At 29.6% G+C, this 9,866-nt stretch overlaps 1 protein-coding gene across 1 annotated transcript; it reads right to left on the bottom strand.

The window, feature by feature from the left end:
* Positions 1-570: 570 nt before the first annotated feature.
* On the bottom strand, positions 571-5,178 carry LOC124943228 (GDSL esterase/lipase At5g45670-like). Its single transcript, XM_047483774.1, has 6 exons — positions 5,032-5,178; positions 1,870-2,047; positions 1,651-1,775; positions 1,334-1,576; positions 1,041-1,263; positions 571-949 (listed from the first exon to the last, which is right to left on the bottom strand). The coding sequence occupies exons 1-6, from the start codon at positions 5,176-5,178 to the stop codon at positions 732-734; spliced, it is 1,134 nt and encodes a 377-aa protein (XP_047339730.1). The 3' UTR covers positions 571-731.
* Between the last annotated feature and the right edge of the window lie 4,688 nt (positions 5,179-9,866).

Raw genomic sequence — 9,866 nt, forward strand, 5'->3', positions numbered from 1 at the left:
GGAGGAAAATAAAGTTGATAACAAAGCTTGGACTCCTAAATCGGGGATAGTGAAAGCTACTCTCAAACTAATGAGTGAAAGTGTCAAGGTGAAATATAAAAGTTGTATCGATAGACCACGCTTGCAAAAATTGAATGGAATTTTTCGAAAACCATGCTTCTCAATCTTGGTTTTGTACTTCATCTCTTCTAATTCTTAAATTTAAAAGACGTGATTTCAGGGACGAGCCCGAAAAATAGAGTTAGTGTGGGCTTAAAAAATATTTAAGATCAACTTAAAAAATAGCGAAAAAATTCTTAATAAAACTAGAGAATAAAGATAACTTTTATTGTTTTTTTAATAATTATATAAACAAATATTGAAGTATATTGAAATTTTTTAAGAAATGAGCAGGAATAGTTAAATTTTAACAATAAATTTTTTTTTTTGGTGGGCTGATAGATCCGTACCTGTATGGCTACTATTATCAACATTTTTCTTAATTAAACTAATTTGAACTAGTACTTTAATAGATTGGCCTATTAGTGTCATGACATTTGTAATTCTAAACCATTATCTAACTAATACAAATGAACAACATAAAAATAATTTATTTATAAGTAGGCACAATAAACAAACCTTTTTGGAAGTTACATTGATTCATTAATAATACACACTTTATATGACTTCACACAAAAGGAAAAAAAAAAAAAACATAAATGTGGTTGCATCACAACCTATAGCCACCAAATCTATTGATCAAAACTCATCCAAGTGCGAGCTTTTTCTTTCAAGATTGACGTAGATATGACCTTGTAGACACTTAGAGCTGCGGATTTGTAAACCTGATCCGTGGGATGAAAAGCATCCCAAAAGTAATAACTTGTCCTATTTTTACATACCACTAGGTTTGGAAAACATTCTCCACTTGAAGTCACATTACAACAAGGAGCATTCGTTATCGTCACACCTGATTCAATTAGGTGAAGATATTCATAGTCATATTAAAAAAGACGGTTAATAGGTTTCAAATATTAGAAAGACTAAAAAAAAGGCCTCACCGGGCACGGATGAGTTCCCAGACGGCAACAAGATAAATGTTGCGTCGGTAAGATTGGCATTGAGACCTTCAACGACAGGTCCAAGCCTGTGGTTGAAGAGTTTGACATAGTCATTGACGTATCCCACACAAGTTGATCCATTAAGGCCCATTACACCCGGTAAACAGCCCAATAGGCCCACTTCTGATACCCCAATTTTCCTTGCTCCTAATTTGTACAATTTCTTAGGAAAAGAAAAAAAATTAAATTTTTTTCCAATTAACTTTAAGTGTATAATATTATTGAGTACCTACCTTTAATTGATGGGACAGTTTTTGGACTAGAAGTGTTGCGTATTGGTCGGGGGTGTATAATTGGCTCGTCGGATACTTTGACGAAAGATAGTTGTTGAGATAGTCGTTATTTCCCATTCCAACCGTGTACAAACATTGGTTTAGGTGATGATCGGCTAATTCTTTACTTCCTAGCTTATTGGCAATTCGGTTAACAATTGACCTATGGTTACGCAACTGTTTGTTCAAGCTAATAACTTCACCCTATAGAAAATAACATCATACTTAGTTAGTAAAGTTAATGTAATTAAGAAAGATCGACAAAGATAGAATAATACCAAATTTTGTCCCGTCATATCAAGAATGCCCGCACCACCGGATCCATAGTTTACGCCGGTGAGAATGCTTTCTTCTCTAGCCGTAGCGAAGGGAGGAATCCAACGCTTGAAACCTAATAATTTGGCTAGAAATAATTACAATTTAAACCACATTAATTTTAGTTCTATAAAATACATTAAGAAAAAATGGGAGGAAATATATAATAAATAGTTGAATACCAAGAAAGTCCACATAAGTTCGTCCGTTGGAAAACCTTCCGGTCGGGCCTTGAGGAAAATCGATGCCATAAGGAGCAAAGTTGGCCTTGGCCGATGTTTGAAGATGGTTATTGTTGCCGTTATCTACCAATGAGTCTCCAAATATGAAGTAGCATGGCACTTGTGGCTCCCTCGACCCCTACATAATTTGATCTTTATACTCAATATTCAATAAAATAAAACATAAGAATTATATTCATTAGGTAGTGAAGAATCAAATTAGTAGTAGAGTATATTAGTAGTAGAGCTCGTGTGGCCATTTTGAGACTTCACACTAATGATAGTAATTTGAAACCGCTCTGCGAAAAACAAATCGTATTGTTTCGTTTGAGACGGTTATTTTCCGAAACCGAACGGGGATCGATGAGACGGGGATATTATTTGTGTCCCCGCCCCGATTCTAACCAGAATACTATAAATATAATTAAATATATATTAAATTATCAATATATTTATTTATGAATTATATTTTATAATACTTTTAAATTTATTTTTTTATAATAATATAAAATTTTAATATATTACAATATATATTATATTAAAAAATTTGTTTATATAATTTTATTTTATTTTTATTTTTATTTTTTTTAAATATTTTATTAATAGTACCCCGCAGAATTCCCCGAAACCAAACGGGACACGAGATGGTATTAAAAAAATTCTCAAAATAAAAACGAGACTGGAATAGTAAATGCATGGGCATTCCCCGGTCCAAACCATTCATTCTTATCCTTACTTCACACCCGTGGATTATTTAAAAACATTTCAATAAAGGTAGGTTACAAAATTTTATTTGAAAATCCTATTATTTCAATAAAATTTTGACATTTCAAAATAAATTATGTAATCATATTTTATAAAAAAATAAAAAATAAAAAATATTAATAATCTAATAATAACCTAAAGATAATTGTTTTTATAGTACTATAAATAGATGAGTAATAAGTGAGGAAGAGAAAAAATTGACTATTACCACATTTTTATATAAAGGGGAAGAAAAAGGAAAAAGAGAAAAAATTTATTATTTTTTTCTCAAAATTAGATATTACGTACTCTCAAAATTTCTTCTCAATTATTTCTCCTATAAATAATAATAAAAAGATGTACCTAACCAAAGGTAAAATAAATAAATAATAATAGTTTATTTAGATAACTCATCATTCACACGTGACACGTCAAACAAAACAAGGAACCTCGGCTGATTCTGGCTTGTATTTTATTTAATCAAACAATCTTAAGGCTTGTTTGATACATGTTATTTCGAAATAAAATTATTTTATTTTACTTAATGTTGTAAATATTATTTAATAATTAATCTTATTTACAGGCCTTATTCGAATTTGAGTCATTTTATTAACTAAAAAAAAATCAAACATTACTTCATTTTTCTCTCATCGAATCAAATCACTCAATTTATTCACCAAAATATTAAAATACCTACTATTTTAAATTATTATTTTTTATTTTATTTTATTTTATTTATATATATATATCTAAAAAAACATTATCATATCTTTAAAATCATTACTAATAATTCTATTTTTTCTCTCCAAATTATTTAAATAAATAATCTGAACCGAACAAGACATGGAAGAAAATATTAATTTGATCTGACTTTTTGTGTACTTACGTCTTATCATTTCTTTTCAATCTTCTTTCTTTATTTTTTTTTAATAAATGTACCATTTTACTTCTCTGGTTACATAAACTAAAAACAAAATTGCTAAAACCTTTTGTCTTTTAAAAAAAATTTCTAAAAACTAAATAAAAACAGGTAAATGATTTGGGCAAACGTTGTTTTCGAGAAGAGGGGAGTGAAAAATATTCAGGAAATCGTTGTTTTCGAGGAGAGAGAATCTTTTATTTTTTTTTTAAATATTAATTTTTAAAATTTTTTGATCAAAATGATCATGAGAGATAAAATTAAATTATTCTTTTATAAAAAAAAGATAATATTTCGAAATATTTTGTCTGAATATAGTAATTATTTTTGTATAATTTTATAAATGACATGTCATAATCATATATATATATATATATTTATATATGTATATATTTATATTGGTTAAGTTGAAATTTGTATGCGTAAAAATTTAATAATATTTATTTGTTAAAACTTAATTTCAGATATTTCCAATTAGTCTTGTAACTCTTTACTTTTTTTTCACTTTCAATAAAGAAAAATTATATTATATTTTCAAATCATGACCATAAAGTCATAAGTTCACGTGTTTATCATTCTCTACTCATATTATTTCTTGTAATATTTAATAATTGGTTTTATATAATATTAAAATATTTGGAAGAATTTATCGACCAAATGTTTTTACCTTTGATTTTCGTTAGTACGTTACAAATTGAATTGTCTTGTCATCATTATTTTGTGTTATTTTTTTTTAAATATAAAAAAATAATCTAAAGAGTCAAAACCAACCAGAACTTCATTTTAATTTTTTTTACCATTATTATTAGTTTTTTAAATAACTAAAATTATGAAATGGGTAATGCCTTGAAGAAAGTGTTAAATTTTCAAAATAGTTAGTGTCTCAAGTCTTACCTAATAGTCGTATCTATCCAAAATAAATTCATCTGTAAAAAAAATTTAATTCTTTAAATTATATCATTTTAAGGTAAGTGTGTTTAAACGTAAAATGTGTAATTTTTTTTTATGTAAAATTAATATTGTTGCAGATTATTATACCAAATTATTGTTACAAATTATTATGCAAATGTTAATCGCTTAAAATTAAACATTTATTGCAATTTTGAATATAAAAATATTTTTAAAATATAAATAAATGGAAGGTTGAAACAATGTCACATTAATGGAAGGCAACTAACTCAACAACTGGGTTATGCGAATACAAGTCATCTGGCTTCGTTTGAGGAAGTATTGGGAGTGTTTTGTTTGATTTTTTTTTTTCAAAAAATTCTTGTTTGATTAAAGCTAAAGATATTTAATATAATAGTTGAACTTTAGGATAAAAATTTGGTTTTAATTCAATAACTAGATGAAACAAACCTAAGATCTAGCTCCATCACTAAGCAAATATATATTTGGGATTATTTGAAAAATGAAAATCAAACAATGGAATGAGAGTCAAGTTTTAATTAGATGTGTACCTTAAGCAGTAGTAATGAGTCGGGTCGAAACCCATGAATCAGACGCCATTGAAGAATCTTTCTTCCATCATCACTGAGGAAGAAGAAGAATATCACACAGACCAGAATTCCAAACCCTAAAATCACAGCCGTTGAATTTCTCGCCATTGTTGATTACAACAAGATCCAGAAGAAATAGAAAGAAGAAGGGAATGATTAAACTTTTAGTTTTAGAGGGAGAAAAAAGGCTGAGATAATTTGGACATGATTGATGCCAACAGAACAAAGATCTAAAAGATACATTGATTGCAAAAACAGATATATAAGAGATATAAAAAGATTATAAATTTATATTTTTTAAATAATATAATTGTAGAATAAATAAAAACAAATTAATACTGAGATATAGAGGAACCAAGACATTCTTAATTTGAATTAACAATGATCTTGTTTGAATAGAATAAATAATATTTTATTAAATGATATATATAATTAAATAAGTTATATTTAATATATAGATATTATATAAGTTTTATAAAAAAGTAATATAATATCTTACAAATATAATTATTATATATTATGATAATAAAAAGAAGTATTAAACATTGAATTCCAAAAATATGGTCAATTTATGCATGGTGAGCTTATTTATGTAATTCATCTAATTTGTACATAGGATAACAAATCACATTTTTAGGTATCATGGGACATTCAACAAGATGATGGTTTTTGTCCATTTTCTCTTTTATACTTTATGTTCTCAATATAAATAATTAAAAAAATAAATAAATAACATTTTCAACATTTTTATTTGTGACATATTTGAAACTCAACTTTAAGTCTCAATGTCTTTATTTTGTCTTTTTAATTTTAATAGATTTTTTTTTATCAAATAAATTTGATATTAATTTATTTATAAAAATCTAATTTTTAAAAATTAAATCAAAATATAATTAAACTTTAATATTATTCTATATATATATATATATACAATTCATAAATATTTTATTTTACGACATATTTTGTCGTTTCAGATCGATTGATTGATTCTAAATTCACATAAAGCTTGTAAATGATTATAGGATCGCCAATCAAGAAAGCCAACAATCAGACAATTTACAAACTTATGAACATTGAAATATAACTTTTTTTAATTTCAAACTGGAAGATTAAATTAGTGGGTGATTAAAATTTTATTAAAGATTGTAGAACATTCCTTAGATCTTAGGGAAGCTTTTTGGGATGCCTAGATATGAGCTTTAAGGTCTAGTATGAAAATTCCAAAAATCTAGAAGCTTGGAGCTTCAATGGTGTATTTCTGTGTTTTCCAAATTTGAGGCTTGAGTGATGATCTCGTTGTTTCAGAATTATCAAGGAAGGCTATTTATAGCCTCTCAGAGTCGGTTGATCTTCCAAGTGGGCTTGAATTAGTCAAAATCCACTTATGATATTTTGGTTGTTCTTTCGTCTAGTTACCGACATAGTCCATTATGGCGATTCTAGGCTTAGGGGAAATGATCACCGAAATATGGTGATCATTTTAGTTTTTGAATGGAGTCAATCCATCAAGAAATGACGAAATTCCACCTTTGAAACAACAAAGATAGGATCGGATGATTATCCATTCGGCGTCGCGATGAAGACGATGATCTAGGGATGAAACAACATTGTTTTGGGCAAAAACGCAGACGAGAAGCATTCCGTAGGCGTTCCGTCAGTGCGCCATTACATTTCGGATGCCATCGCGTTTCAGCTAACAGTGCGTTAACTGATTTGTTGCTTCATGAATGCGCGCTCCTTTCGTTGGAGCGGGTGATGTTGGCAGCGCTGAGGCGTACAAACAAAATAAAAACTCCCGAAGCCAAAAGGTTGAAACTCTCTCTATAACTATACTAGGAATAATCAAACTTTCGAAAAATTGTAACCCATGGAAAATGTATCAAAAAATATCGCTGAACGAGACTTCACATCTCGATCACCTTCCTTGCAAGTTAAGAATTTGGATAATCGTCTACACGAGATTGAATTTATCATATATATCTTAACATATGAGGAAAAATAACTCGGACTCTTTAAAGCGAGATAATCTTTACCGATTACAGGAATGCTCATAGCTTGCCTCGAAAACATTTCGAATTCACGTCTCCATGATTCGTGGATAAGATCAAGGTTTCTTCTATTTTCAAGCATTATTTGAAACAAAATTAGAAATGATCCATACAAAATAACTTTTGTTAAAGCTCCCCCACTCCATAAATAAATAAGGAACCATAAAGCATTACAATGCAACATGCACCCCTTCCTTGTGATGGAAGATATAGAAGAGGGCAAAAAATTGGTCAATGTATAACCCAATAAAGATGGTCACTTCGTAAAACGTAAAACTAAAGGGAAAAATGTTTTGTTGAAATATTTTATAAGTGATAGAAGTTCCTTGAAAATCATTGATTTTAACCCAGTTGTGAAGGATATTTTGTCACGTTAAAAACAAAGCTCCCCTCAACACAACAGGTTGATGTTTCACCTAGTTGTGAAGGACACTTTGTCAAAATAAAAGAGATAAGCTTACAATCAAAACAACTACTCTTGTAAACAATCCCCAACTGAATTATGATTTTTCAACCAGCTATGAAAGTCATTTTGTATAAGACCTCTCCAAAGTGCTATCCTGTAACATGCGTCCACGATCATTCGTATGATCTCACTAAAAGCCCTATCTATTGATAGGCACAATAAGTCATTATTATGATTCATAAAGCCCCATTGTAATAGGTATCTAGTAGGTTATTATCATAATCTATCCCCTCAAAGTGATTATTGTCACAATTTTCAAGTAAGCCCTATCTCATGATAGGCGTTCATAGAAGTCATTATTATGAATAATCCTCCAGCGACGAATTCCATCTCTTGATAAACATAACATAATTATTATCACTATTCCCCAAGAGAGTATTCCGCAAGAGAGTCCTATTTGATCCTCTCTTCTAGCCTAACGACAACAAGAGGTGGATATCCCCTAGGTCTCCCTAAGGTCCTGGGTTCGAGCCCGTTAGACGACAAGTTCTGCGCCTGGTTAAATGGTTAAGTGTGTTTGCGGACTATATTCTTAACCCACGGGGATTAGTCGCACTCCATAGGAGCAGCGGAACCCAACGTTCTCAAAAACAAAAAGAAAAAAAAGAGTCCTATTTGTTGATAAAGGAGTCTTACCTGCATAAGACTACTCCTCATCCAAGTCCTCTCTAGATAGGCATCATTAATCTTTGTTATTATGAAACCCTACTAAAGCAACCTTCGAGACTATTGTGACAGTCCGTTCCCAACAAGATTCAACCAATGAATGATCTTATAGCGATCTGACATATGAATCTTTGTTATGATTCATCTCTAACATCTGTAGTCATCAATGTTCTATCCTTCTATCTTATAAGTTATGATACAAATTTCAAAATATTTAAACCTCAAACCCACGTTATTCAAAAACAAAGTTTGTTTTACTCAAACTCGATTTGAGATGGACATTCTGTAAGCATGCAAATTTGATCTACCCAAAAATTTGTAATAATATTATTAATATTAAAATAATGTTTTGAATTTTTAAATTCAAAATAATCCAAAAAGAGATTAAAAATAAATTGAGATTAATTATTGTGATAAATAAACCATAATAAAAAAATTAATTAAAAATCCAAAAATAATTTGAGGTTAAAATATTGTATTTATTTTGCCCAAACTAAACTCAAAAGGGGTTGAAATTATTTAGTTAAGATTTTAACATAAACTATGTATAATTTATGACTTAAAACATTTAAATAAATACCCCAAAATACCATAAAATAAATAAACATAATTTTATTATGTTCTCATATTTTTGTGTATTAATTTGATGAAGAAAAACTTAAGAAAGGTTAAAAATTCGATTTAGAGTAACCCTTTAATTAAAAATAAAATTGATGATCTAGTGTATCCGAAAATAAAAGATTTAATTGCAACAAGAATTCTCATCATCGGATCAGTGCTGGATTTTCATCCAGCGTTCAGGAACACGTTGCATAGCCAGTTCTAACCGAACCACGCGCGCGCCCGGTCTAAACAGGATTAGATAACGTGACGTTAACCCCGTTAGTCTGATCTCCCAAACGTTGACGGATTGCCAATTAACATAACGACGCGGTTCATTTTAAATGAAACGATGTCATTTTGTTCATCTTTCCCGATCGATTGAGCGAACACCGGAGGCTGCGATCGACTCCGGTGATTCTTCTAGAAATCTTATCTCCCCCGTTTTTCAACCTTATCCCTCCAATCTTTCACCCATGTACGTCTCCTCCTCGCCATCATTTCTCCTAAACATTGATTTCAAAACCTATGTTTTAGCTAGTTGCCGAAGGCAAAACATAATTCAAAGGATAGGATTTCAAAAACAAAATTCAATACGAATTCGACCATGGAACCGACTTGACTTGGGTATAAATAGTCCCTAGGTGTTAATCTTCCAATTCAAACAAAATCCCAATATCACAGCTTGATTGAAGATCTATAAAAAATTTCGGCAACAAATCTTTTGAAAAAATATGCTCCGACGATCTAGACTTCGATCCAGGGTTTAGGAAAGCTTCTTACAAATCATTGGAGTGTTCTATAATCAATTGTAAGATTTCAGACCTACTGTAATTCAAGTTAGGATTTGAAATTGTATTTTTCCAAATTTGACCAGGTTGATCTTGTTTAGGGTTCAATTTTGTGTTTTTCTTTGTTTGAAATTATTCCCAAGATGATTTCTATGCTTTTTGTCGAAAGAGATTTCATCAATTCAACCAAAATAAAAAAAACCAAAATTTGATTTAAAAATCTGA

The sequence above is a fragment of the Impatiens glandulifera genome, chromosome 6 (genome assembly GCF_907164915.1).
Source record: "Impatiens glandulifera chromosome 6, dImpGla2.1, whole genome shotgun sequence".
Taxonomy (NCBI): domain Eukaryota; kingdom Viridiplantae; phylum Streptophyta; class Magnoliopsida; order Ericales; family Balsaminaceae; genus Impatiens; species Impatiens glandulifera.